Source organism: Canis lupus, chromosome 20 (assembly GCF_003254725.2).
Source record: "Canis lupus dingo isolate Sandy chromosome 20, ASM325472v2, whole genome shotgun sequence".
Taxonomy (NCBI): Eukaryota; Metazoa; Chordata; class Mammalia; order Carnivora; family Canidae; genus Canis; species Canis lupus.
In genome coordinates, this window is record NC_064262.1 from 54,900,648 (window position 1) to 54,925,266 (window position 24,619).

Genomic DNA, 24,619 nt, shown 5'->3' on the forward strand with positions numbered 1-24,619 from the left:
CAGGCCCCTGTCCAGGCCCCCAGAACCCCCAGCGCTGCCCATTCCCTCCTGCTGCAGGCCCGCGTGGCACATTTGAGGGAGCCTGTGCCCAGATCAGCCCCATCCTGCCCAGATATTGAGAAGGCGTGGGCCCTGCGAGGCAGGGGTTCTGGGAGCCAGGGGGTAATTACGGGCCGCTGCGATCTGAAGGCGGCTGCCCCTGGCTCTCCTGGGGTGTGAGGAATGGGGGGTGGCTTGGCCGCGGCCATGCCTGTGCTCTGGGGAGGATGCTGAGGTGGGGAAGGAGGTCACCCTGTGGTGGCAGGGGTCCCTGGTAGGCCTGGCAGCCCAGAGTTTGAGCCCAGGGGGGGCTGCAGCCTTTCTGCGTGGCCTCAGTTTCTCCAGAGGCTCTCTGAGGGCCTGCCCTGCTGACCCAAGTGGTCTGGGCCACAGCCCCCTACTGGGATGTACAGCAAGGGTGCGTCTGTGGGCCGGGCCGGCTGCCTGTGTGTGTTGTGGCAGGGTCACACTGGGCCTCTACCTTCCTCCTCTTTGGCCCCCTCCGCTCCTGAAAGGGCTGGTGGTAGGTGGGGGTACCAGCGGGGGGTAAGGGGCTGTGTCCGGGCTTCTCTTTCCCCACCTGCACCCCCTGGCCCCCCTGGCCACTTCTGAGTACGTACCTGGAGTGGGTCAGCCTGCGGGTCCACCTGGGTGCTTAGAGGCGGGTTCTGGCTTGTGCCTCCAGATTCACTGTCCGGGTGGTACAGGGGCGGTGCGGTGACCGCTCGGCGGGTCCCTGGGGCCTGACCGCACGCACACAGCTGAGCCTGAGCTTCGTGGGTTCTGGGTGCCTGTGTGCCCTGTGGACCTCTGACCTGACGGCGCCCCGTTTGTATTTGCCCGCAGCCCACCCGTATGTGTGTGTGTGTGTGTGTGTGTGTGTGTGTGTGTGTATTGTGTGCCCGACTGCGACCCTGTGTGTGCATCCGGTCGTGCTATTGGTCTGTGGTCTCTGCCCGGACCCGTGTGTCTCTGATCCCACTGTGCTTGTGGTCTGACTGGTGTGTGGATTGTCCGCCCCACGGTGACCTGTGTGTGTGTGTGTGTGTGTGTGTGTGTGGTCTGACCCCGTGTTTCCGAGCTCTGATTTTGTGCCTGTTTGTGGTCCATGTGCAAGTTTCCTTTGCCTGACTGTGCGTGTGGACCTCTCTGTGTCGCCCGACTGTGTGAAGACGTCTGGTCTCCCGGTGTGTCTGTGGTCTGTCTGCCTCGGTCCGTGGTTCCCGTGCCTGTCCGCTGGCTGTGTGCAGGCCTCCTTCTCCTGTCCGGTCTGTCTGTCTGCAGTCTGACTATGTGTCCACCCCCAACCCTCTCACCCTCCCATCCTGGCTTCCCCACCCCCACCGCCGAGCCCCGAGCAGGCCGCCACCCGCCCAGCCTTCTCCTGAGGCCTCTCTGGGGCCAGGCGAGGTGACCGCAGCTGGGTATTTTGGGAGCCAGAATCACAGGGGCTTACCCCATCATTATGTGGCACCCATCCCTATGGTCATGGCCTGGACCCGCCCGGGGCATGGCCTGCGGTGGGTGTGGGGCTGACCCGGCCGCGGAGGCCTGCCTCGTCCTTCGGCCTCTTGCTGCCTCCCCCCAGCCCTCTGCCCTGGCTCTGGCCAGTGTGGAGATTGGGGAGGGGCTTTGGCCCTGGGACGAGGGACTCTTCGACCCTAGAAGAGTTGAGATTCTTGTGGGAGAAGCAGACCCAGTGACGAACACTCGCAAACCGGGGTAAAGGCGTGGAGGATGGCCTTACTCATTTCTGCAGCTGTGGGATGTGGAATGGGTGGCGGGGGTGGGCTGGGGAGCTTCTGAGGAAAGTGACAGCTGAGCTGGGACCTGTCATGTAGTGGTGGTGGTGGTGGGGACAGCAGGGGCAGGGGATTGAGCTCAGGCAGCTTGGCTGCACCTCCGTGAGAGGAGGAAGTGAGATCAGCAGGAGTGGCTTCCTCTGGGGGCAGCCGGAGCCGCGGAGGCACTAGAACAGGGCAGGGGACAGGGGGCAGGGGGCAGGGGGCAGGGGCAGGGACGGGCAGGTGTGCCGGGCGGGCTGCACAGGCAGCTGGCCCGTTCCCTGGAGCCTCGTCCCTCCGAGGCCCAGCCTGAGAGGGGAGAAGCCGGGATTGCGAGCACCCCTGGCGCTGGTGCTCGGTCCTGGCTTGGGGTTGGCCAGGGACCGGGAGCTGGCTCTGTCCGCTCAGGGTGCTGTGCAGAGTCCCACAGGCCGGGTGGCTTGCGGACGGCAGACATGTATTTCTCCCGGTTCTGGAGGCCGGGAGTCCCAAGATCAAGGTGCCGGCAGATCTGGGGTCTGGTGGGGGCCGTTTCCTGCTTCCCCACCGGCCCTCCTAACGCTGTCCCAGGGAGCGTGGGCCTCAGCGTGGGGATGTGAAGCTCCAGGCCTTCAGCAGGGGCTCTGCGCCCACCTTCTGGCTCCCCCATCCCCGTGACTCTCCCCTGCCCCCCTGTGATCCTCCCACTGCCTCCCCCACGGAGGCCCCCCGGATTGCCCCTCTCCCTTCTCACGCTGCCTCCCTTGTCTCCGCAGACGCTGCCCCGTCTGACGCTCGGCTCGGCTCCAGGCCTCTGTGTGAGGGACCGGGGGGGACCGTCCCCCTCCAGGGTGGAGGCCGGAGGCTGCAGGTAGCCGCCAAGCATGGCGCCTGCCTGGGGCCCCAGCGTGGCATCTGTGGTTGGTCCCATGGGCCTCCTCGTGGTCCTGCTGGTCGGAGGCTGCGCAGCAGAAGGTGAGTCCGGTGCGGGGCGTGTGGGCGTCCGAGTCCGTGTTGCGTGTTTGTGAGCGCACACGTGTCCCCACCTCCTCCCCGGGGCCCCTGGTTTTGCAAGCAGAGCCTCTGTGCTCCACGAAGGCGGCTGAGCGTAAGTGCCTACTGTGCGCCAGTCCTGGGAGGCTCAGAGGCCGGTAAAGACGACGGTCGTAAAAGGAGTAGGAGTAATGACGACGAGGTCCGTTTCCCCAGCCTCAGCTCCGTACCCAGCCCAGTGCGAACTACAGACCCTGCCTGCTTCATTCATCTCCCTCCAGCCTCCAACCCTGAGCCTGCTGGTTCCATTCATTACCTTGCACGTTTTCCAGTAAGAGAAACTGAGGCTCACGGGGTGGGGACTCACTCGAAGTCACTTGAGGCTGCGGAGATCACCTTCCCTTGCCACACATAGAGACACCAGGGCCCCAAGTGGCAGATACACAGGTGACCAAATCTTCCCAGGTGGAGCCAGGCAGGAGAGGCTTCTCGGGAAGGAAGACATTGGAGCTGGGGCTTTGCGGGTGTGTAGGAGTTCTCTAACAGAAATTGCATCACTGGTGAAGGTGCTAGTGCGCAGAAAGGCCCTAAGGTGAAGAAAGGGCTTGGTGTAGTTTGGGGCAGGCCAGGTTTTGTTTGTAGCAGGCACATGGAAAGGATGACGGTGAGATCTCAGCCCAACACCAAGCTCAACCCACCACGAGGGGCCTAGGGGATGTGTCATTCAGGCCCCTGGGGACACACAGGGTCAGGCCAGCAGGAAGGAAACTGGGATCTGTAGTTAGTCTGGGTTTGAAATCCCGACTTTGCCATCAACCTGCTGTGTGACCCCGGGCTAGTGATTCAGCCTCTCTCAGCTGCCGTTTCCACCTTGACTGAACGGGACCCATAACGTGTCCACGCCGTGGCAATCCCACGGCAGGGACACGTGAGACGCCCCTGCGTGCTGCTTGGCTCGTAGCAGGCCCACAATCCCACGCTCTCCCGGTGAGCACAGTAGTTACTGCTGCTGCGTGAGAACACCGGGCACAGGCACATGCACACTTGCCTCGGCCATTCTTGCTGCTGCTTGTTTTTTTTTTTTAAGATTTTATTTATTCATGAGAGACACAGAGAGAGAAGCAGAGACACAGGCAGAGGGAGAAGCATGCAGGGAGCCGGACGTGGGACTCGACCCCGGGTCTCCAGGATCAGGCCCTGGGCTGAAGGCGGCGCTAAACCGCTGAGGCCCCCGGGCTGCCCTATGCTGCTTCGTAGTAGATGCCGAACATTCAGATCAGCCACCACAGGCTGAAGGGATGAATGCTCTTCTCATCGTTCCCATTGTACAGATGGGGAAACTGAGCCTCGCCGAGGCTTCATGACAGTCGGGAGGTAGCCACACGGAGGTTTGAACCCGGGCTGCGTGGTGTGAGCGCCCTGACCATCACACCACACTGCCTGCGGGCCTTAGCCAGCCGTGGCTGCGCCCTGGTCTGTGTGGTCACCTGCCAGGGCCTGCGCCTTCCTGGGCTCCGTTCCCTGCAGTGAGAACAGCAAGCCAGAGGCGACAGGCAGTTGAGCGTTTCATCCATCCATCCCAGGGTCAGCCCGTTCCCTGGGGCGGGGCGTCCGGGGCACTGTGGGGGGTCAGCAGCATCCCTGGCCCCACCCACTCCATGCCAGGAGCACCCCCAGTTGTGATGACCACAAGGTCTCACCCCCAGCCCCAGGTGAGGATCGCTGGTTTAACTTAACGCTGGTGGGATAAATAACGCGTTTGCTACTTTGACGTCTTTCTCTCGCGATAATTAACCAGCCTCAGGGGAAACTGAGTCTGCCCAAGCTGGAGACCCATCGTGGTTGAGGGGAGCGGCTACAGAATTTGGAGACCGCCTCGGCCTGGGTTCAGATCCTGGCTCTGTCATGTGGCCACAGTGGACCCATGCTCTCACTTGTTCAGTGTGCCTTTAATAAGCACCTACTGTATGCCGAGCACTGGCTTAGCCACAGGGGACACTACGAACCCCCCACCCCTTTACGGAGCTCGTAGTCTAGTGAGGGAGACGCACTACGTGCCTCTGATGGTGGGTGTGCTGGGGATGTGGGTGTGAGGGGAGGGCTGGGCTCTGCATTTGCAAGGGGTGAGAGAAGATCTGGGAAAGGTCACAGTGAGGTGGCGTCTGAGCAGAGACCTAAGGAGCTGAGAAGTGCACCCTGTGGGTGTCTGGGTGAAAGGTCCCAAGCAGAGGGAACGGTATGTGCAAAGGCCCTGGGGCAGGACCCAGGCATGTTGGCTGGAGCAGCGTGGGCGACAGGGAGATGGGGCAGAGAGGAGGGCAGGACCGGGGTCAGGGCGGGTCTTGTAGGGCCCTGTGGGATTCAGGGAAGACTCTGGGCTCAGCTCCTACCCAGGGAGGCGGGAGGGGGCCCTGGAGGGCGGGTGGAGACTCGAGTGCTCACAGGCGCCCCCTGGTGGTCCTGTGGGGAGCACAGCAGGGCCCCGGGGAGCAACGAGGGCATGCACCCCAGGACATTAGGCCCTCGCGTGCAGCTGGAGCGGTCTCAGCGGGTCCCCCCAACGAGTCCTGGGAGTGGCATCACCACTCTGACACCCGGGGTGCTCCCAGGGATGAAAACACAGCCCTGTTTATGGAATTCCCGGGGGTTGGTCGCTGGATCCGGTCCGGCTGGAGTCCCAGCTCTCGTCCATCGCAGGCTGGGTGACCTTGCGCCCGTCTCTCCCCCTTCCTGACCTCTGACCTGGCTTCTGTGTGGCCCAGTGGACCCAGGACACACCGGGGGGGCTGCTCCCCATGAGTAACTGCCGTACCCCAGGGTGTCTTTCTTGTGTCAGGGGCCCCTTAGCCAAGAAGAGGAGGGAGAGGATTTGTCCAGAGGAGAGAGCCCGAGTGTCCGCAGGGGTTTTTCTGATGGGGGTGCAGTGGGCGGACAAAACTCTTGCAGGTCGTTTGTGACCCAGGGCCACCTGGAGATGGGCTGAGGAGACCTCAGGGCCGCCGGGGATCTCAGGAGTGAGTGGGTCCAGTGTTAGGTGGGCAGCAGGGGTCACCAGCTCCCCGGGACCGGGGCAGGGGGTGGGGGGGGGGCTGCCCTGTGCCCACCCTGCTGAGTGGCACGTGACCAGCTCTTTGGGCCCAGCTTGATCACGGCGTGATGGGGGGATGCCCAGGCAGCCGAGGAGCTCTTGCCCCAGCCTGTGGTAATCTGAGAAGGCTCCCCAGGGGAGGTGCTGGCCTGATGAAGGGAGGAGGGAGGGACTCCAGCGGAAGGACCAGAAGGACCAGCCGGGCTCCCTCTGTGTCCCCCCCCCCCGCCCCCCGCCCCAGAGTGCCGGGGGTGTGTCCCGGCTCCGAGGCATAAACAGGCAGCTGGATGCGTCCAGTCCTGTCCCATCCAGTAGCACACATCTGCCCTTCCTCCCAGGGGCTCCCAAGGGAGGAGTTTCCCCCAAATTAAGATTCCTGACCCGGCCACAGTGACTTTCCTCCGTGACATTGGCTGGGGACACTCAAGGCCCCAGTCACCAATCCTGAGGCTTGGAGGAGGGGCCGCCCAGGCCGCCAGAGCCAGGGAGGAGGAGGGCCCAGCCCCAGGCCTGGGGGTGACGGGAGCATAGGACACATGCCTGTGGATGGGGAGACTGTCACCTCTGGGCGCTGCGGGTGTGGCTGCAGCTTCTGCGCCCTGAATCTGCACGATGTGATTAGCCACCGCGGCTTCGCAGGGCTGCGGGAGCTGAATGAGGCCCTGCACGCCCGCGTGGCGATTTTTGGGAGAGACAGACACACGGTCACATCAGTGGGTGCGCAGCCTTGAGTAGAGGGAGGCGAGGCCAGTCGGGCCACTGGGGTGGGCACCCCATCCTGGTCAAAGAATTATTATTACTATTTTTTAAAGGTTCTATTTACTTATTCATAAGAGACACAGAGAGAGGCAGAGACACAGACGGAGAAGCAGGCTCCCTGCGGGGAGCCCAGTGCAGGACTCGATCCCAGGACCCCGGGATCACACCCTGAGCCAAAGGCAGACACTCAACCACTGAGCCACCCGGGCGCCCCTCAAAGAATTATGTTAAAAAATAATTTCCGTTAACCTTTAAGCAGTTATAAATCTCAAAAAGGCACCAAGTAGGTCCCCCTCCGCTGTGTTCTGCACCCCAGTTCCCTTTGCCTCCCCTCCTGATTTTTCTTTTCACACAAACTGTAACCTTCCCTATATCTTCTACCCCTCGCAGTTTTGCATCTTACGGTATCTCTACCTTGCTGTTCCTGCCCTGCTGGCTAGGAGAGTGTCCTTGTCCCCTTGTGCTGCCTGCTGTCCCGTTTTGGGGTGGTCCCCTGTCCACAGTCCCCTTTTGCTGGATAGATAGGTAGGTGGTTTCCTACAGGACCCCTGCCTGCCCTCCTGCTGCCGCCCTTGAATCTATCAGTGAAAATCTCAGGACTCCCCGAGCTCATTTAATGGGCTCCGTCGTAGCGTCCCCGTCCCCCAAGTGGAGGTCCAGTGTCGCTCAGAGATTTCAGTGTGAAAAGTCAGCAGTGAGAAAGCAACAGGAATATACTTTCACAGGACGCCCAGGTCCGTCCCCGGTGCAGGGTGGAGGCTGTAGGGGGTTAAGGACCCCGTAGGCCCCACTCGAGGCTCTCTCACTGGAGGGGCCGAGAACATGATCACGGGTCCAGCCTGGTTCGAACCCCGGCTCAGCCACGGGCTGGCTGCGTGTCGAAGCAGAGACTGTGCCTCTCTGTGCCTTGGCTTTGCTGAGTGTCGGACGGGGACCATGGTGGCCCTGCGCTCCGTGCCATCGGAGGGTTAGATGTCACTGAACTACACACCCCTGCATACAGTAGGTGCTCAATAAGAGCTTGCTCTGGTGTTGGCAGCATCTTACCCTTGGGAAACCCGGTCAGCCTCTCTGAGCTCCTCCCCGCAACCCCTCGTGTCTGGATGCCTCCCGGGATGGAGCCAAGGACCCCCCCTACTGCCCTCCCCCCGGGAGGCAGGGTTTGGCTGGTCACCACTAGGGGCCTCCAGGTGCTAAATCTGAGGACCCAGAGTCTTGGGGGAGGGCTCCCCTCCCATATCCTCTGGGGCCCCTGTGAGGTTGGAAGCACATGTGAGCGTGCTTAGCTGTGGTCTGGGGGTGGGGGTGTGCATGGGGACGGGCTGGGGCGGGGGAGGATTTTGCACGGCCCCGTGGGGTCCTGGCCTCCTGCCTGGGCCCGCCGAACCCCTCCTTTTCTTGCTCTACCCTCCCCAGAGCCCCCCAGGTTCATCAAAGAACCCAAGGACCAGATCGGTGTGTCGGGGGGTGTGGCCTCCTTCGTGTGTCAGGCCACGGGCGACCCCAAGCCACGGGTGACCTGGAACAAGAAGGGCAAGAAGGTCAATTCGCAGCGCTTTGAGGTGAGTTGGGGGCTGAGAGGGGTGAGGGGACAGTCTGGGGCCAGCACCCCGTCTCTGGACGGGGCCACGGGCTCAGCCGCAGGTGTCGCAGAGACGGCCCTCAGTGTAACACGGGTGGCCAGGCCGGGCGTGCCCCACTGGTGCCCACTGTGGCTGGGGCAGCTCTCACACCTTCCTGCCGCGTGTCCCACCTGCCGTGCCGCCACATGCTGTGTCCCCTCAAGCACGGCCCCAGCCTCTCAGTCTCCTCACACACAACTCCATGACACGCACCACCAGACACACGTCTACGGCCAACGTGCCTCTGCACACCTGTCACACAGACTTGCCTATGCTTCTCACCCCCCCCCCCCCAGACCTCATACTTGCACAGACGGGACCCGGTTTCTGTGGGCCGTGCGTTTGCACAGGACGGCCCTCCACGTGCACAGCACAGCCCCTGCTCCTCTCCCAGCACCCCACCCCCCGGACCGCAGCCTCACCCTCCTCTCTCCCTGTTGCCCACGGCAGACAATCGAGTTTGACCAGAGTGCGGGGGCCGTGCTGAGGATCCAGCCGCTGCGGACGCCCCGAGATGAGAATGTGTACGAGTGTGTGGCCCAGAACTCTGCCGGGGAGGTCACGGTCCATGCCAAGCTCACTGTCCTCCGAGGTACTGGGCTCCCCAGGGTGGGGGGTTGGGCGAGGGGATGCGTGGGAGGAACCAGGCCTTGGGGCTTTTGGGACAGACGCTAAAGGAATTGTTGAAAATCTTGCTTTGGATTTTCTCTCTGGGGGACCTTGGTCGCCCTTCCCCAGCCCGTTACACTGGCATGGCCCAGAGCCTGCCAGTAGGGATATAAATCCCTTGGACCTTGACAGGAAAGAGCAGCATTAAGGGACCAGTGTCATCCCCCTTTGTCACCTTCATCACTCTCCTCTGATTATCAGACTCGATCCCAGAACCCCGGGGTCACCGCCTCAAACTGGTTCACATAAGAGAGAACACGTTCACTGATCTCTGTGTTGAGAATGTCGGTGGAGTAGCCAGCTTCAGGTTCAGCTAGATCCAGGAGCTCATACTGTGTCTTTAGAGCTCCCCCTCCCTCTGCCTCTGGGTGGGTTTCCCTCCATAGTGACTGGGTCCTCCTTGGGTTTACCCCCAGTAACTCCAGACTCCCAGGCCCTCACCCCAGAGAGGACTATGTGATCCAGGACTAGTGCTCACGGCTCCAAATACTCCAATCGGCAGAGGCCTCCCTGGAGTCGGGGGGTGTCAGCCCACACAGACCGGCTCAGTAAGGGGCGGTTCCTCCCAGAGGAAGAAAGGAGGAATAGATGTTGGACGGGTGCAAACAGCCGCCCACCGCCTCCCATACATTGACTCTGATCCTTCGGGAACGCTCCCTTGCCCGGGTGTTTGCTAGCCTCGCTCCGGCGGGCCAGGGGGCAGCAGGAAATCGCTCTCTCGTTGCGCGGCAGCACCCTTCAGACAGCCTCGCCACAGACCTCCCACCCCTAGCTGCTCCCTCCTGCCTGCCCAGTGACCCGGGCAGGTTAATAAACCTCCGTGAGCTGCGCTTCTGCACCTCCCAAGGTGGGAAGGGGAATAAGGATGCTCCCCACACTGTACACGAGGGGTGGTCATGTGAACCAGGGTGAGCCCGGTGGGTGGAGCCTGCGCGGGAGAGACTCTGGCCACCCAGTGTCACTCCGGGGTGAGCGGGGACGACTCCCGCTGCCCTCCTGTAGCTCTCACGTGCATGGGCTCTGCCGGGGTCAGCACCCCGACCCTCTCGCATCTTCAAGAGTGAGCCACCGACGGCCTCTGGGTGGGAGGTGGCTCTCGGGGGCGACACCCCCCCAGCCTCTCCCAGGGCCGCAGAGCCGGGGTGGGTGGCGCACAGGCCCCCGGGGTGGGGCGGGCACTTTGTCTGGCACCCTGGGCGCAGCCTGCACGGGGTGCCTCCCTCGGAACGCTCCGCCCGGACCATCTGGTTAGCAAGAGGCCCGTGGGTCCTGGAGCCCGTCCTGCTGGGGGGGGGGGGTGCAGGGAGCCCGCGCGGCCCGCCTCTTCCCAGCAGATACTCCCGCCCTGACCTTTCCCGGGCACAGACGGAACAGCCTGCCTCCCGCTGCCCGTGCCAGCCTCCGTTGTGAGCGCTCCGAGAGTTAAAAGGCCACGCTGTGAATCTATTAGCCGCCCGGCCGCCCCGAGCCTGGGTGGGAAAGAGCCGAGCGCTCCCTGCCCCCCAGCAGGGCCTCCTTGGCTCCGCTCATCCTGGGGCCGGATGCCCAGCCCCGGAGGCCTTTGACCCCGGAGCGCCTGTGCCCCCCTCCCCGCATGCCGCCCGGGGGGGGGGCTAGGCCCAGGCCGCCGGGCCCCTCTGCCTGCCTCCCTCCCGCCCTCTGATCGGGACTCCGCTCACGCCTTCCATGCTGTTGTTTTAATTAAACTCCGAGGAATCGGGCACAATGCGGTACGCGGCGAACATTTTTGTTTAATTAGGAGCTCTCGGTAGCGCCGGGCGCGGCCTCCCCCAGTGCCCGCCCCGCCGGCGGCCACCCACACGCTCTCACGGGGACCCCCCGGGGGCTGCACGCGCAGGGGAAGCACTCACGTGTGAGCACGCGTGGGGCGTGGATGCGTCCTCGGGGAGCGGGCGCGCACATGCCCGCCTTGAGCGCCAAGACGCGGGGCCTCGTGGTTTTGGCCTTCACTTCCAGTGACGTCATGGGTAGCCAATCAGAGCCACCTTTGGGGTTCCGGCCTCGGGCCCAAGGAGAACAGACACGGGGCCTGGGCCACACTGGACACGGTCCAGCCACCCGCTCGGACTCGAGTAGGTCCAGTCCGGGGGATGGAGGTTCCAGCCGGCCCCTCCCCAGCCTCCCCAGGCCTGAGTGCAAATCCCAGCCTTGCCGCGTCCTGGCTGTATGAGCTGCAGCGGCTGTTTCTGCCCCAGCCTCAGTATCCCCCTCTGTGAACGAGGTCCCATCTTTGAGGAGGGCCCAGGAGAGTGCCTGGTACAGAGTGTGCAGGCCCTGGTCTGGGGCCATTTGCCCTCCAGGCACCCCTGGACCAGGACCATAGCTCTCCTTCCGCTAGAGGAATGGAATGGTGCTGCCCGGCCTGCCTCTCCCCTGCCCCATCTTGGCCTCCCGACCTCCCCCTGCGCCGTGCCCTGGGCTCAGATTCCCTGCATGGTGGTCTCTCACCCATCTCTCCCCCCGTCCCTGTGCTCCAACATGCCCACCCATGCCCACTGCCCCTTCTGGGCATCTGTGAGCAAACACCCGTGCACCATTTCCCTTTGCACAGATAGCAGCACCGTCTGTTCCAGGAGGCAGCAGGCCTTTTCTGTAAAACACCAGATCGCAAATGTATATATATATTTTAAAGATTTTGTATATTTATTCATGAGAGACACAGAGAGAGGTAGAGACACAGGCAGAGGGAGAAGCAGGCTCCCTGCGGGGAGCCCAATGCGGGACTCGATCCCAGAACCCCGGGGTCACGCCCTGAGCTGAAGGCAGATGCTCAACTGCTGAGCCACCCAGGTGCCCCCAGAGAGCAGATATTTTTGACTCTGCGTGCCAGTCTTCATTCATCGCAGCTTCTCAGCTCGGCTGTCCTAGCCAGGAAGCTGCTGTAGGTGACGTGGACACAGATGGGCATGGCCACGTGCTAATAAAACTTTATTAATAAAAACAAGCTAAGGGCCGGGTTTGGCCTCTGGCAATAGTTTTCCCTCCTTTGTCTATACCATCTTTGATTTTGAACCCCGTCCACTTAGCATGCCTGGGACCTCATAAGGCAACTCCTGCCTGTTTCAGTATCGCATCCCATGGGTGGCCTGGGGTGTGTATGTGACAGATCCCCATTGGCAGCTGTTTAGGCTGCCGGCAGCCTCCTGCTGTCCGGGGACACTCTGCATTCCTCTTGTAGCACACGGCACGTGGAAACCATAGATGCGGAGCTGAGGGTTGGGGTCTCTGGCAGGTGGCCCCAGAACACCCCTCCTCGTACAGTTTGTACCACCCACGTTCCCACCTGTTTGCCTTCGGTTTAGCAGCACCACGTGTGATCAGTTTTGTTGTCACTTGGCCGTCAGGCGGGGTGGGGACTGCACGGGTTTGCCGTAACTGAGTCCCACCATCTGGGCGGCTTGAACCACATATTCTCTCCCAGTCCTGGGGGTGGGGAGTCTGAGATTGGCGTGTGGGCAGGGCTGGTTCCTCCCGGGGCCTGTCTCCCAGGCGTGCCAACGGCCGTCTTCTCCCCGTGTCCTCACGCGGTCAGCCCTCTGCGTGTCTGTGTCCTCATCCCTCCTCCTCCTAAGGACACCGGTCAGGTTGGATCAGGACTCACCCCAGCGACCTCATGTTAATGTAGTCACCCCCTTAAAGACCCGACCTTCCGAGAATCACGTTCTGAGGACTTCAGCATATGAACTTGGGGTGGGGGGGACGCAGAGGGAGCTTGACATCTGTGAGGAACAAGGAGGTTTCTGTGGCTGGATGGGGAGAGCATGAGGGTGGCTCAATATGGGGCTGCCGAGGCCGGCGGGGCGGTGGTGGGCAAGGATCCTGGGTCCCTCCAGAGGACAGTGGGGGCCAGAGTGGAAGGGCATGCAGCCAGGGGTATGGGCTTCAGCTTATGTTCTAGAACGAGGGCAGGGGGAGAGAAAGACTCCCCAGTAGACTCCCGCTGGGTGTGGAGCCCCACACGGGGCAAAAGATCAGGACCTGAGCCGAGATCAAGAGTCGTTCTCTTAATCCACTGAGCCACCGAGGCGCCCGAGTCTGTTTTTAAAACTGCCCCTGGGTGTTGTCAGAGACCCCCAGGGTCTCCCCCGCTGGGCACTGCTGACTTGGGGGGCGCCGCAGAGGAGGCATCCTGGACGTTATGGGATATGAGCAACCTCCCTGGTCCCCAGCCCAGGTGCAACACCCAGAATGTGCCCCAGACATCTCCACTTGTCCCCTTGGTGGCAGAGTGGCCCATGGTGAGAAGCACCAGCTGGGCCTGATGCCCCCCGCCCCCCTCCAGCTCACCCATGAGTAGGAATGATCCACGCCCCCCCACCCCCCACCCCCGCCCCATGTGGCAGGCGGGAAACTACCCTGGAGGGCTGGCCATGTGGTGACCCGGCCCCCGCCCTGTGTTCTTCCCCTGTGTCCCCCTCAGAGGACCAGCTGCCCCCCGGCTTCCCCAACATTGACATGGGCCCCCAGCTGAAAGTGGTGGAGCGGACGCGGACGGCTACCATGCTCTGCGCTGCCAGCGGCAACCCCGACCCCGAGATCACCTGGTTCAAGGACTTCTTGCCTGTGGACCCCAGTGCCAGCAACGGGCGCATAAAGCAGCTGCGGTCAGGTGAGCAGCGGTGGCCGGGAGGGTGCGGGAGCCACGGAGGGCGGCGTCTCCAGGGCCCAAGCCCTGCCGGCTAGTGGGAGGCGGAACGGCAGAGGGGACGTGCAGCCGTGGGCGGCGTTGGCGTGGGGAGTGTCCTCAGAGCTGAGCCGGCGGGGGTACCGTGGGGCATCCCCAGGCAGGGGTAGCAGGGAGCTAGGGCAGATGGTAGGGGGAGAGCTTGTCTGCACCCGGGGGGGGGGGGGGGGCTGTAACGGTGCACCCTGCTGTGCACAGTGACGGGGAGCTGGGGAGACCGGCAGGGGCAGAGTGTCCCCAGTCCCCAAGCCCTGCAGTCCTGTCGAGGCACAGACAGTTGCAGGTGAAGGAAAGCCACAGAGGTGGTGGGTGTCCGCACGGCCCTCGCAGCGGGGACACAGTGCGGCTCACGCAGAGGGGCGGGGGAGCCGGGGAGAGAGTGGCGAGGGTGCCCGTCTGCAGGGCCTCCCCACTGGGGGTGTCACGGGGCACAGACAGGATACTGGGGCGGCTTGGAAGGTGGTAGAGGGAGAGGGTGTCCCCTGCTGAGGCCGTAGGTGCGTCCCGCGAGGATATAACGGGGTCCAGACGGCCCGTCCGGCTGCTTGTCGAGGCCTCGGCTGCCTCGGGATGGGCGGTTCCACGGTCGTGTCTCGGCCTAGTGCCCACGTGCCCCATCTGTGAGTCTGTCTGTCTGGGGGCCTCTGTGTGTGTGTGTGTGTGTCGTGTCGGTTGTCCCTCCCGCTGCTTCATGACAAGTCTGTGTGTGCGTGTCTGGCCTCCCTGTGCCGGCCTCACCTGCTCCCCGGGGGTGTGGGCCTGCCAGCCGCACACGGGGGCTTCGCCTCCTGCCTCCTCCCTCTTTCACGTGCGTCCCTCCCGGGCGCCCCTCCACTTAGCCCTCTCTCCCCCTTCCTCTGAGGACCCCGCCTGGAGCCACCCCCACCTGAAGGCTTCCCGGTTGTTCTTAACACCCCCACGCACGCTGCCCGGTCTCATCCTCCGGGGGCGGGGGGCCCGTCTGCCTGTCCTCTGCGCCCCACTCCTCCCCAGCAACGACCCAAGCTGTGAGAAGGGGCAGATGCTGACCCCAGAAATGTCTCCCCTGGGGAGAGACACGGCCTTTCCCCCTCCCGCCCCCCCATCCTGTCTCCAGTTACCTGCCACTCTGGGTGGGGGTCCCACTTGGGAGCGACGGCAGCCCCGGGATCCAGCTGCTTCCCTGCTGGCCTCTGCCATCGTGGCCCCGAGGGGGTGAGCCCATGATGAGCATGGAGCCCGGGCCCCATCGCCTGGGCCAGTGTCACCTATGTCCCCAGAGCAGGGTCTTTCATCTGGGTCTCCGGGTCACCAGGTGTCCCCCTCCCCCCCCCCCCCAGGGCACGGACCAGGTGCTTGCTGCTTCCTTGATCCTAATAAACCTGATGATTATTCCGGCCACCCCACCCCCCCCCGCCCCCGAGAGGATACGGGTTTCTGCCTCACGCCCATTAATGATCCTGTTCTCTTTTCTTGTCCCCCTGTTGTAAACGTTCAGAGACCTTTGGTAAGTCTCGTTTCTTCACCACGTCAGCAACTAACGTCCCCTCTTGGTTCCCCTCCCCACCCCACCCCCCTGCCCCCTCCCCCCAGACTAACAGCCACTGTGACAGTAACGGTGACCCACACTCCAAGTGGCATGTTTACTAACGACCCCCTCCCCCACCAGCCGCCCAGCCCTCCCCCGTCAGGCACCAGGGGGCTGCAGAGAGGAGTCCAAAAGGAAAAGAGGAAAACACACAAGGCCGCAGAGGGGGCCAGTTGGACCCCAGAGTGGGGAACTGGGTGCTAAGGGGAAATGAGCGCAATCCTAGAGCTCGTGAGGTTCCTGGCTTTGATGCTGCTGGAAAATGAGGGACTTATGGAAGTTTGGGAGCTGGGTCTCAGGGCTCCTCTTTAACAGCATCTGGCCTGAATCCCCTGAAACCAGCTGCTGTGACTGATTCTTACTAAAGTGAGAATGACTGATATTGGCCCGTGGAAGTTCTTTCTTCTCTTTCTCAGAGTAAGCTGTAGAACCACCTTTCACACCCAAGAGGTTTATCCTCTCCTCCCGATATAGTGGCCACGGGCTGCTTGGCCATCTTGGGAGGTCCCGTTCTTTGGCTTCTGGAATCCCACTCACCTGGGTTCTGGTCCTCATTGCAACTTCCTATTCCTCCCCCACCCCACGTAAAGAGGAGAAAGGGGCCTCATCGGGTTGAGGATTCTGTAAGAAATAAGACAGGGGCCTGGGAGGCTGCAGACCTGGATTCCGAGCCCACCCACCCGCCTACTCCCACCCAACGCCTGGTGTAGGACTTTGCTGGCCTCTCTGGGCTTCGGCTTGGCCACCGGTTTGCCCATGCCACGTGGAAGGAGCTATGTTCTCTCTCTCCCGGGGGCGCCTCTGCCCTGGCCTCGGGGTCCCCTTGTTCTTGGGGCGTCTGCAGTCCGTTGCCAGAGAGAGGAGACTGCACCTATCCCAGGAAGATGAGCAAGGGTGGGGTAAAGCGCCCGGGACCGCCTGTTTGTGTGTGTCCCGAGTTGCCCTGCCCCCCCCCCAAGGTCGCCCTTTCCTCTTTTCCTTTTGGACATTACGGGGGGGCGGCAGCGGGCCCCCTCCCCCTGCCCTGGTCCCTTTTCACTGCTCCTCCCTGTGCCCCTTACTGTCCTGTCTGTGACGCCTCCCCTTTGCTTTATTAATGCCCAGCCCTGGGGCACTAACCCCCCTCCCACCCCCATCTCTAACAAGACCCTGAGCCCCTCCTCACTCCCGTCCCTTCCAAGAAGGAAAGAAGGAAGGGAGGTCTGTGACCTCCCTCCCTCGGCCCACAGGGAAGGCAGCCACCAGGGCTGGGCCGTAATCCTCCCCGGGGCCATAGTGACCCCACTGAGACCAGTCTAGAGGGGCTTCTAGACGCAGTCCCTCCTTCTCCAGGAGACGGCCGCCTCCTGTGGGAAGCCTTCCTGACTGCCCAGCCCTCAGATCCTGCTCTGCACCTGCAGGGCTCAGGGCTGGCTCCGTCCCCCACCCCCCTGGGGGCAGAGTGGACGGGCCTGGCTTGTGGCCCAGCCTGGCCTCCCTGGGGCCCCCCGGCCCCCCAGGACTGCCTTCTCAAATTCACTTGACTCTCTCTGCTTCCCTTACAGAAAGCACTCCGATCCGAGGTAAGAGGCTCTTTCCTCACCCACCCACTCACTCTCTCTCTCTCTCTCTCTCTCTCTCTCCCACTGCCCACTCGGCCCCCAGGCTCCACGGGGGGCTTATGCCCAGGCCTCTTCCACATATTTCCCCATTGCCACCCTGCCCAGTGTCTGTCCAGTCTCTGTCTGTGTCGCTGTGTGTGGCTGGGGGGCCGAGTGTGGCCTCGATCGCCCCTCACTCAGGACCTGGCCTCAGGGCAGGGGCCGTCCCCACAGGAGGGGTCAGTGCCTCCCACGTCCCCCCACAGCTCTGGGAGCCAGGCTTCTGATCGTAGCTCTGTACATGGGCCTTGTCTTTCTCCGGCCTCAGTCTTTCCATCTCTAAAATGGGCTTGCAGAGGGGTCCCTCTGGCTCTACCGCTCCTTTGGTTCTAGGGGGTCCAGCCCAAGGGAGCAGAGAGACCTGCAGTCTCAAAGGCCAACCCCCACCCCCAACCCAGTGCTGACTGGAATAGACTAGAATAGGCCTGGGTGGGAGTCAGTGGCTAGTCCTGGCTTTGCCACGAAATGCTGTGCAACCTAGGGCAGGCCCCCTGCCCTCTCTGGGCCTCCTCAGTAGTGCCTGCCTGCCTGCTGTTCAGAGCCCTGGAGGTCAGGGGGAAAGTAAGAAGTGGGGTATGGGGGGCAGCCTGCCTCTGTAGCCCCCAAAGAATCTAATCGGGGGTCCTCCTTTGGGGTCCCTGTCATTTCCATGGGACAGCCACGAAGAGCTGGGTAGAGGCGTCTCCTTGGGAGCTTGGGCTGGATTTTTGTGGCCTCCTGGTACCAGGAACTCTGATACCTGTGATTCAGACACACTTGGAGATAGTCACTCGTCTTCCCTTCACTCGTGGTCCCCACGCATGTGCGGCCAGGCCTGTGATTCAGACATTCGTACAAATTTAGTTATGAGAACGAAGACTTTTGATCCAGGCCTTCGATTTCAAACATACTCGTGGAAACATTTGCCTCATCTTTTATTTACTCGCGGGCGTTGGAGTGTCTTATTGAGGTCTGTGATTTCAAACTTCCTCAAAGATGTTCGCGCAGCTTCGCTCACTTGTGAAAATGAGGGCTTGTTCCAGACTCGTGGCTTCAGAGATCCTCGAGGGAGTGTTAGCCTCGTCCTCGTTTACTCGTGGGCACGGCGGTGTTTGATCAAGGCCTGTCCTTTCGTATGTTCTCGAGAAGGCTCATTCATTTTTACATGTTCGTGGCAAGTAACGTATTTGACCCGGGGCCTGCGATTTCAAACACAGATGGGAAATCGACCCTCTTTTCGTAGAGTCATGAGCATTAAAACCTTCAACTTGAGCCTGCGATTTTAAGTATCCTTGAGAAAAATTGGCCCCTTTAAGCTTTTAGTCACTCACGGCCAACAGATTCTTTTTTTTTTTTTTTATCTGGCTTGTGATTTTCAAACACGTTTGTGGCATTTCAACCTCAGTTTTATTTGCGGGGATCCGAGGTTTTCATTCGGACGTCTGATTTCAGACACTCGGAAAGTTTCCCTGTTAACCCACGAGTACGGTGGATCCGGGTCTAGGACTGTAATTGCAAACACACTTGAGGAAGTTCATTTGCTTCCTTGTCAGCACCAAGATCCTGAATCCAGGCCTGTGGTTTTAAGACTTGTGGGCGAATTCAGACCCGCTTAGATCACGTTCAGGGGAGTCCATGGGGAAAGCCAAGCTCCTCTTCAATTGGTTTCAGGTACAATATGGGGGCTTTAATCCAGGTTTTTTTTTTTTTCTTTTTTTAAGATTTTATTTATTCATGAGCGACACACAGAGAGAGAGGCAGAGACACGGGCAGAGGGAGAAGCAGGCTCCATGCGGGGATCCTGATGCGGGATCCTGGTCCGCGATCATGCCCTGGGCCAAAGGCAGGCGCCCAACCGCTGAGCCCAGGCGTCCCAATCCAGGTTTTTTGATTTCAGACATACTTGATGTTTTTCGGTCTCAGCATCCTTTATCTTAGCTCACATGAGAGGTTTCCCGGTCCTAAAATTTCAGTTAGACAACCTCGTCTCTCCATTCATGGGCACTGCAGGCTTTGAGACCTGTCCTTTCAAACACACTTCGAGGATCCCGGATCCCCGCTCGTTTACACATGGGCAGTGGTTGGAACCAGCAAAGCAACCAGCAGCTTGGTGAACCTGTGCTATTTCCTGTGGTCGCCCCTCAGGCCCCAGGGTCTTTGAGATGACTGCTGTGGGTAGTGAATGCCAACTCAGCGTCCCCCCTTTCGCCCGGAGAGCCTCGCTCAGTGCTTTTGCAAACCCACCTCCGTGGCACATACCTCGTTGGTAAACTTGGCAGTCCTTTCTGACGCACCAGCCGTGTGTCCACCGGCTCTCACAGTGAGGATGGAGCATTTCGGGGGGGAACGCAGTGCATTTAGGCTGGTGTTGGGCTAGGCTTGGAGTGGGGGGGGGACGAGCCAGGGAGGCCCCTCGCCCGGCTAGGGCTTGCAGCCTAACTCATCTCTTCCGTCTGCCTCTCTGGCCCAGAGAGAACGAGAGACGGACGCAACAGGGCTCTGGGACAGCCCGCCCAGCCCATGCCCAGGCCCTCCCTGACTGGCCAGGCTTTCTCCCCTCTTCCCACAGGGGCCCTGCAGATTGAGAGCAGCGAGGAGACCGACCAAGGCAAATACGAGTGCGTGGCTACCAACAGTGCCGGCGTGCGCTATTCCTCACCCGCCAACCTCTACGTGCGAGGTAGGGAACGCCGTATCCAGGTCGAAGGCAGGGACCCGTCCTCTCCTGTTCCCCCTCCCTCCTTGGGCTCACAGCCTCCGGGCTCCCCTGTTCCCTGCAGACCCGAGCGGGAGGGCCCCCCCCACCCACCCCCTGGTCGCAGCAGGACCTTGGGTGAGGGCGGCATCCCTCTCTGGACCTCAGTTTACCTCTCTAAAACGGGGGCTGTTTACACCCCCCCGCCCCCGTGCCTGTGGCAGACACCCCACGGGCTGCAGGACTTGGTGGGGAGGCAGGAGGGAACGGGGCAGGGCCAGGGGGTCAGCCTTGGGCCCACAGGGCTGGGGGAGCCTGCAGGCCTCTGCCCGCCCGCCCGCCCGCCCGCCCATCTGAGTCGGCTTCTGTGGTGTGTCGTGCCGTGCCTTCCCTTCGCTGTGTGCTTGCTTTGCTTCTCCAGACTCCGTGGCCTCTCGTAGCTCCCCGCTTCACCCCCCCCAGCGCCCTCAGGCTGAGAGCTGGGGAGGGGTCCCTGAGGCCGCCCCCCGCCGCCGGCCCCCGCACCTTCGGCTGTCCCGGAGCCCGGTGCTCTAGTTTTTCTCCTCGTTGCCCTCAGGAAAGGACTCGTTTCGGCCCAAGCGAGGCCGGGGCCACAGCAGGCGTCTACGCCTGGGGCTTGGCACCCCGTCAGGCTGCGGCAGGCACGGCACGCCGGCGAGGCTTGTCGCTCTCGGCAGGCCCGAAGCCCGGGTCCTGGCCCCGGCCCCCCACCCCCCACCCCGTCCCCAAGGAGGCCCTGGGAAGCGTCTACACTGACTTCCTTCTGGGTCCCTTGGTGTCCCTCAGAGGCACCGGGGGGCTCCCCGGGTCCCCAGAGGCCTGCGTCGACCCCTCTCCCCGCTGTGTTGGTTCTCTTCGGTTCTTTCAGAAATTTTAATCCGCCTCCTCCTCCACCATTTGCTCTGCTCCCCTCCCCGCCTCCCAGTGGCTGTTTCTGATCAGATTCGTGGTAGAAACAGCTCCTGCTGCCAGGAAACAGGCCCCCTTCGAGCCCCAGGGCTGCCCTGATTGGCTCCGTGTACTTGACCTCACTCACACCTCCCTGGGCCTCAGTTTCTCCCACTCGAGGCACCGGATCCCTGCCATACCCCAGCTGGGAGGCTGGGCAGCTCCTCCCTCCCCCCCACAGACCCTCCCCGCTTGGTCCCCACCAAGCACAGCTCCACAGGGGCTGTCTCTGAGGAGGAGGCCGCGTGGCGGGAGGGAACAGGGCCATGGGCGCGAGGGTGGGCAGGGGGCACACACCGATCCGCTGCCACGGCACCTCTGGTGAGTTATAGCGCGTCCGTGACTCCAGCTGACTGGTCTTCGTCTAACCTGCTTATTTCTCTGCAAACACCTGGGATGGGGGTTTGTAAGTCTGGCAGGGTTCGAGGAGAGCGTGGACGGACAGCAGGCATGGGATGATGGGGTGGGGGGGAGGCCTCTAGCAAGGGTGCGACGAGGGAGGGGGACCCCTGTGTCCTCAGCCCCCTGGAGGTGGGGTCCCCAGCATGAGCCTCTGATCTTTTGGGGGGTCCAGACTCCCAATCTTTGCCTGGGTCTCAGACGCTCCAGAAATGAATTAAAAAAAAAAAAAAAAAGAATCGTGGAAGACAAATGTAATATGTCAAGAAAAGAAAAAAAAAAAAGGTCATTGCTGTTCTTTTTTATTTTTTAATTTTAATTTTTTTTTTTGGTTTAAAGAAAAAAACAACAAACTATTGCAGCTTTTAGCCTTGGGAAGTCCTCTTTTTACTCTCTGTATCTCCCCTATTTTTTCTCTTTTCCCCATGTCATTGTGTTCTGCATCAAACCCCCTTTACATCCCTCAGAGCTTCGAGAAGGTTGGTGTGTTTTTTTCTTTTTTACTTTCTTTACCCACATTTTTACATTCTGAAAGTGACACACACACACACGAAACGCACACAGACACGCACACGCGCACACACACAGACACGCACACGGAAAATGATAGCAAAAGAACTAAAAGATAAATAAATGAATGACGGAATATGAATAGTAAGCACAAAGCGAACAAAACAAAACAAAAAACCGCCAAGTGAGAGCAAAAACCCAGAAAGACACGAAAATTTCAGCCGCGCCCAGCCCGGCCTAGGGCCGGCCGCACACATGCGATGCTTGCATTGTGGTCGCCTCTATGCATCCGTTGGTAATGTTGTTGCTAAGTTTTTTGCACTCCTCGTCGTCATGGTAACTTGGGCCTGATGCATGCCGGGAGAATGTAAAAATTTCTCTGCATGCCACTCTTGTCGGTTTGGTTTGGTGAATTCCCAGCGCCTTCTGTTGGAGTGTTTCTCGTCTCCTGTTCTGTTTTTCTCCTTTGGTTTTCTTCGTATTTCTTTCTTTTATTTAGTTATTATTACTATTATTTTGGTTTTGTTTTGTTTTGGGGGGGAAAAAACCGATCAGTTCGTTTTTTTTTCCCCCTCCCATCCCCGTTCACCCGGTCCCCTTCTACCCCCAAAGCGTTTCGTCTTTGGTTCTGTCTTGTGTTTCTGTGCTATTTGGTTTCGGTTTCTTGGGCTGAGCTGTTCTGTGGTTGTTCTCCAAACGCATTGTGACTTAAAAGCCAGTGTTCCTGTCCCAGCTACCATCCGGGAGGGCGGTAGGGGTCCCACAGCTGGGATGCCGGGGCAGAAAGTGACCACCCGGGCTCGAGGGCACAAGGGAGGTGACCTAGATGGACAGTGGGGTGCGTGGGGAGAGCAGCCCAGTTGGCCTGGCCTCACCTTGGCCAGCCCCCTCTTTACCCAGAGCTGGCGCCCCAGCCCCGCAGTGCAGCCGTGTTGGAAGGGGGCTTAAGCAGGCCTGTCCCCATCTTTCTGCCTCAGCACGAGACCACCTCCCACTCTTCCCAGACAACCCAGAAAACAGGCATTTGAAGCACAGCTAAACGGGCAACCAGCATTTTGAGTTCTTGATCAACGTAGCCGCAGTCCAAATATGGAAAGTGGTTGCCTTCAAATTGGACTGTCCTCCCCAGATGATAAATGCTCGGCACATAGGCCGCGCTCAGGACGGAGGCTGGCGTGATGACTGTGGCATCCTGGCTGGGCACAAATACGGAACCGTCTGTCAGAAAATGTAGCATGAAAAAAAAAAAAAGGAAAAAGAAAATGTAGCATGACCCGCTTAGGAAGAGATATGCAGGCAGTTATCCTGCCCCTTAGTGCTACGCCTGCGCCTCCCAGGCGGCGTTGGCCGCTTCCTCCACCCCCTCACGGGCTCGGGCCCAGTCACAGGCATCTTGTCCAACAACCCAGCACGGTCACTTTCTGAGTACCTGAGCATCAGAACTGTGGAATTCTGGAGAAAACCCAGGGGAACTCTGGACGTAGCCTCTCCCCCCTCTCTCTCTGCCTCCCCGACTCTCCCACTGCCTGCCTTTCCGTCTCTCTCTTTCTCTTTCTCTGTCTGTCTCTCTCTGTCTTCCCCACCCCACCCCCACCCCCGCCTTCAAGTGTCTCTCTCACTCCTGCAAACCTTCGGAGATTCTGAGGTGCACACTCCCATCTTCTCCTTCCCTGAAGAAAAAAAAGCAAGCCCTTGAGGATACTGCTCCAGCCCCAAATAAAAAAATTCATTTTGATTTCTAGCTGCCCCCATTCCCCCCACCCCGACCCAGGCCCCCAGCTGACGGACGACCCAACATTTGTGGTAGTTGAGAGAAGAGGCCAGCCTGTCGGGGCTGCTGTTTCTCCCCCCTTGTCCCTCCCCTTCCGTCCCTAATCACCCACATACTGTGAGGTCCAGGGCCAAGTTGGCGAGAGGACTTTAGATGCGATGAGAGATTGATTTCTCCGGTCTCCTTATTAACCCAGCGTGAGAGCTGTCAGGCTGACCCTCAGAGGAGCTCCAGAAAATAGGAGAGGGGGTCTCCCAGCCCGTCCACCAAAGCTGGGTCCCAGTGAATTGGAGCTAAGAGGTGGCTGAGGGTCTTGGGCTCTGGCCAACCTGGATTCAAACCCTGCCGCTGCCCCTTCCCCGGCTGTGTGACCTTGGGCCAGTCGCCTGATCCCTTGGGGTCCCACGTCCTCCTCTGAACAAGAAGGAACATCCTGCACTAGCTCATGGGGCAGTTGGGGGGATCCCATTGAGCTAATTAATGTCCAAGTGCCTTGGGTAGTTTGTGGCACACAAATCTACCAGTGGGGTTGTTGTAGAACGGGGACATAAAGAATTCAAGCAGTCACTTCCCTTCTTTGGGGACCTCATTTGGCCCATTATGTACCTTCACAGCTCCGCTGTTTGAGTAAGATGGGGATGGTAATGGTAAACCGCTTTGAAAAGAATTGTAGGGCAGAAGCTAATTCCTTTGCTCAGATCTCATTTTTTTTTCCGCTGGTGCTCTTCTGAACCCATCCCATGATTTCATTTTCTCCTGGTTCCAACCCAATTCCTGTGAGATCAGTGGCTTCCCTAGAGCCACAGCTTTCATCTTGCCCCCTGTCACTCCACCCAGGGAGTTGGGTAGCCACAGAGTCAGAACAGGGAAGGGAAAAAAAAAAAAAAAAAAAAAGGCCCAGCTTGGGTGCTAAGCTACCCTTGCAAAGAATCACCAGCCCTGGAGAAGAGGTGGGCCACTGGGGCAGCCTGACCCGAAAGCTGGCAGCGAGGATCCCCTGCCCCCCCCCCTACCTCCCAGCCGAACCCCTTTAATTCACCAGCACCAGCTCCTGCTGACCCTGGGTGGGTCCGGGAGTGGGGGCGGGATACTCAGACGTGCCCTCCCCTCCTCCTTGAAATGTGTCTCTGAGATGCCAAGGGCCTGAACTCAAAGCCGAGCCCAGTGTTTAACACAGCCGGCAGTTGCACTTCCAGAACTTTCCCCCCGGGGAAGACCCAGCTCAGATTTTTGCCGAGGTGGGAAGGTGACGATCAGGTTACGCTCTACCCGGCTGGTGATCTTCTAGTCCGTCTCCTCAACACTGTAAGGCTCTAACGGTCCTGCTTAGTGGCCACACGTGACGTCTTTACCTCTTCGTCTGGTGACCATAGCGTCACCTGAGCCGTGGTGCACAGGACCTAGTTAAATAGTGTGCCACCCCGCTGATGTCGTGAGAGCTTGCGGGGAGA

At 60.6% G+C, this 24,619-nt stretch overlaps 1 protein-coding gene across 1 annotated transcript in view; it reads left to right on the forward strand.

Moving 5' to 3' along the window:
* The window catches only part of PTPRS (protein tyrosine phosphatase receptor type S), a 96,270-nt gene that overhangs the window by 34,499 nt on the left and 37,152 nt on the right, over positions 1–24,619 (forward strand). The window contains exons 2-9 of the mRNA XM_025457059.3: positions 2,579–2,777; positions 8,059–8,204; positions 8,715–8,856; positions 13,375–13,563; positions 15,116–15,124; positions 16,750–16,767; positions 19,394–19,504; positions 21,355–21,366. Of these exons, the coding sequence (XP_025312844.1) occupies positions 2,687–2,777; positions 8,059–8,204; positions 8,715–8,856; positions 13,375–13,563; positions 15,116–15,124; positions 16,750–16,767; positions 19,394–19,504; positions 21,355–21,366 (718 nt within the window). The 5' untranslated portion in view covers positions 2,579–2,686. The remainder of the gene's footprint in view (positions 1–2,578; positions 2,778–8,058; positions 8,205–8,714; positions 8,857–13,374; positions 13,564–15,115; positions 15,125–16,749; positions 16,768–19,393; positions 19,505–21,354; positions 21,367–24,619) is intronic.